Below are 3,205 nucleotides of genomic sequence, written 5' to 3' on the forward strand. Positions count from 1 at the left end.
CCTGCACATCTTGTGACTGTGGGAGGAAACCGGAGCACCCGGAAGAAACCCACGCAGACACGGGGAGAACGTGCAAACTCCACACAGTCAGTCGCCTGAGGCGGGAATTGAACCCGTGTCTCTAGCGCTGTGAGGCAGCAGTGCTAACCACTGTGCCACCGTGCCGGGAATGGGTCTGGGTGGGTTGCTCTTTGGAGGATCAGTGTGGACTTGTTGGGCCGAAGGGCCTGTTTCCGCACTATAAGTAATCTAATTTATTTTAAATGCAAATTCTTTTCCAGTTTATTCTTGTTCCATTTCCTTGGTTAAACCTTAAATGGACGACTTATCTGTTACTGAGAAACTCACATGAAATATTAAGTCACTTACTCTTGCATTTGTTTTACATTTCCAGGTAGTTTTTGGAAAATTGTAGCAAACATAAATTCACTTTCATTTTACATTCTTCTGCTGGTCAAGCTCAATCCCACGGTAGTTGCCAAACTGTTTTGTTGAATTATCCCTCTTCAAATTAATTAGCAATCACAGACATTCCCCCACCCTCTATGACCCCCATCTAATATATAAATCATGGAGACAAACAGTTTAATTATATTTTTAAGACAAGTGGAGTTTACTTTGGTGCTGCTCTAAGTGCTCCTTCAGTCACAGTCTCTCAATACACAACCCTCCCCACCCCTTGCTCCGTGCATTAGCTAGCATACTCTGCACTACAGTACGGGAGCTGTACTGTTTCAATGCCCCACCTGGTGGATCTCGGTTTTGAGACACAGCACCCAGCAAGTTTTCTCCCTCATTATCTGAACTGGTTCCTGATCCTTTCTCTTCATTAATTATTTGGAATGCTCTACTTTCCGCCCTTCACTACTTATACCAGAATTCTTTGGTCTAGTTCTCCCTCCCTCAGCATCTCTGGAATCTATCTTGACATTTCCCTGTGCTGACTACGGCATTGACGCCCTCTCCTTTTTGACTCTGAAAGATGACTTCATCTCTTCCCCTGTCTGTGGGATCGGTTTCCTCCAGTCCTATTCCACTATGCTCCCCTCATCTCGACAGGGGACTTTCTTTCTCAGCCTTAGCCTCTCTCCTTCCGCCACCCCAGCCTCCCCCTTTTTCCTCAGGATCCGCACAATAGCTTTTTTCCCCCCCCCCTCCTCTCTCACTCCATTCCAACCCGCCCCAATTCGGTGCAGAATGTACCCCCCCCCTTCTCTGGGTTTGCTATTCTTGTAATACTGCACCCCTCCTTTGTGTGCGGGCTGGGTGTGTGTGTGTGGGTGTGCCTCTCCCTCTGCTTTGTGTGGTGCTGGCTGTGCAGGGGGGACAGAGAAGGCCCCGCCGGGCCCCTCTCACTCACAGGATGCCGCTGCAGGAGGTGCAGACGAAGGAGCCGATGGTCATGTTGACATAGGTCGGGCCTCTCTGGTCGCAGTCGAAACATTTCCTGTTATGCTGCAGCGTTGTCATGTCCCGCAGCAGCTTCAGGTGCTTCTCCTCCTGCTTTCGCTTGGCCGCCATGGAGACCAGATCGAGAATGTAGAGACAGAGACAGCAGCCGCGCGGCGGGGGGAGGAAACAGGGGCGGACACACCGTCTCCAGCGGAAACCACACGCCACTTCCGGTCCGTGGGGAGGGGATTAGTGACGGACCGGAGGGGACTGTCACTGTGGTCTTTGTGTGGAGGGAGAAACGGAATTAACGTTTCCAGTCTGGTAGGGCTCTTCTTCAGAACCGACAGAGGTTGGAACAAATAGTCTCTTTTTTCTCTGTATCCTTTTGACCAGTGGCAGAGGAGGAACCACAGGCCTAAAGCAAAAAAAGGACTTCTCCAGAAACGTGTCATAACGTTCAAAATAAAGTCATGATTTAGAGATGCCGGTGTTGGACTGGGGTGTACAAAGTTAAAAATCACACAACACCAGGTTATAGTCCAACAGGTTTGATTGGAAGCACTAGCTTTCATAGTGCTGCTCCTTCAGGTGGTTGTGGAGGACACAATTGTAAGGCACAGAATTACATTGTACTTTGCTCAAAAACTGCATGCATTCATGTAAAACTCTGATCACAATTTTTAGATTAGAATCAATCTAAACATCATGGCACAGATAGAGAACTTGGGCGTAACATATTGTCTAGCTAACACCAATTGTTACAGTTAACCTGAGAATGCAACTTTTAAAAAAAAGTTGTGATTTACACATGAAAGAAGTGAAACTATCATGGTATTCGAACAGATGAAAGACTCAACAGACATAATCAAGGTATTTTTCAATGTATAATTTCAGTTACATCACACTGTAAACTTTTGCTATAAATAGGAGAAAGGCCAATTTTGATGGTATTAGGCAAGAACTTTCGAAAGCTGATGGGAGGTAGATATTTGCAGGTAAATGGATGGCTGGAAAATGGGAAGCCTTTAGAAATGAGATAACAAGAATCCAGAGAAAGTATATTCCTGTAAGGGTGAAAGGGAAGGCTGGTAGGTATAGGGAATGCTGCATGACTAAAGAAATTGAGGGTTTGGTTAAGAAAAAGAAGGAAGCATATGTCTGGTATAGACAGGATAGATCGAGTGAATCCTTACAAGAGTATAAAGGAACTAGGAGTATACTTAAAAGGGAAATCATGAGGGCAAAATGGGTACATGAGATAGCTTTGGCAAATAGAATTAAGGAGAATCCAAAGGGTTTTTACAAATATATTAAGGACAAAAGGGTAACGATGGACAGAATAGAGGTAAAAACAATGACTACAGATGCTGGAAACCAGATTCTGGATTAGTGGTGCTGGAAGAGCACAGCAGTTCAGGGAGCATCCAAGGAGCAGCGAAATCAGAATAAATCAGAATGGACAGAATAGAGCCTCTCAAAGATCAGCAAGGCAGCCTTTGTGTGGAGCCACAGAAAATGGGAGAGATACTAAATGAGTATTTTGCATCATATTTACTGTGGAAAAGGATATGGAAGATATAGACTGTAGGGAAATAGATGGTGACATCTTGCAAAATGTCCATATTACAGAGGAGGGAGTGCTGGGTGTCTTGAAACAGTTAAAGGTGGATAAATCCCCAGGACCTGATCAGGTGTACCCGATAACTCTGTGGGAAGCTAGAGAAGTGATTGCTGGGCCTCTTGCTGAGATATTTGTATCATCGATAGTCACAGGTGAGGTGCCAGAAGACTGGAGGTTGGCTAACGTGGT

At 45.6% G+C, this 3,205-nt stretch overlaps 1 protein-coding gene across 8 annotated transcripts in view; it reads right to left on the bottom strand.

Moving 5' to 3' along the window:
* agfg1a (ArfGAP with FG repeats 1a) overlaps nt 1-1,824 on the bottom strand; it is a 94,835-nt gene extending 93,011 nt beyond the window's left edge. For 4 of the 8 annotated variants that reach the window (XM_043702847.1, XM_043702846.1, XM_043702844.1 and 1 more), the window contains exon 1: nt 1,361-1,824. In XM_043702847.1, coding sequence (XP_043558782.1) covers nt 1,361-1,521 — 161 coding nt within the window. In that variant the 5' untranslated portion in view covers nt 1,522-1,824. The remainder of the gene's footprint in view (nt 1-1,360) is intronic. The other 4 variants (XM_043702848.1, XM_043702845.1, XM_043702851.1 and 1 more) reach the window with 3 other exon arrangements.
* Between the last annotated feature and the right edge of the window lie 1,381 nt (nt 1,825-3,205).

Source organism: Chiloscyllium plagiosum, chromosome 13 (assembly GCF_004010195.1).
Source record: "Chiloscyllium plagiosum isolate BGI_BamShark_2017 chromosome 13, ASM401019v2, whole genome shotgun sequence".
Taxonomy (NCBI): domain Eukaryota; kingdom Metazoa; phylum Chordata; class Chondrichthyes; order Orectolobiformes; family Hemiscylliidae; genus Chiloscyllium; species Chiloscyllium plagiosum.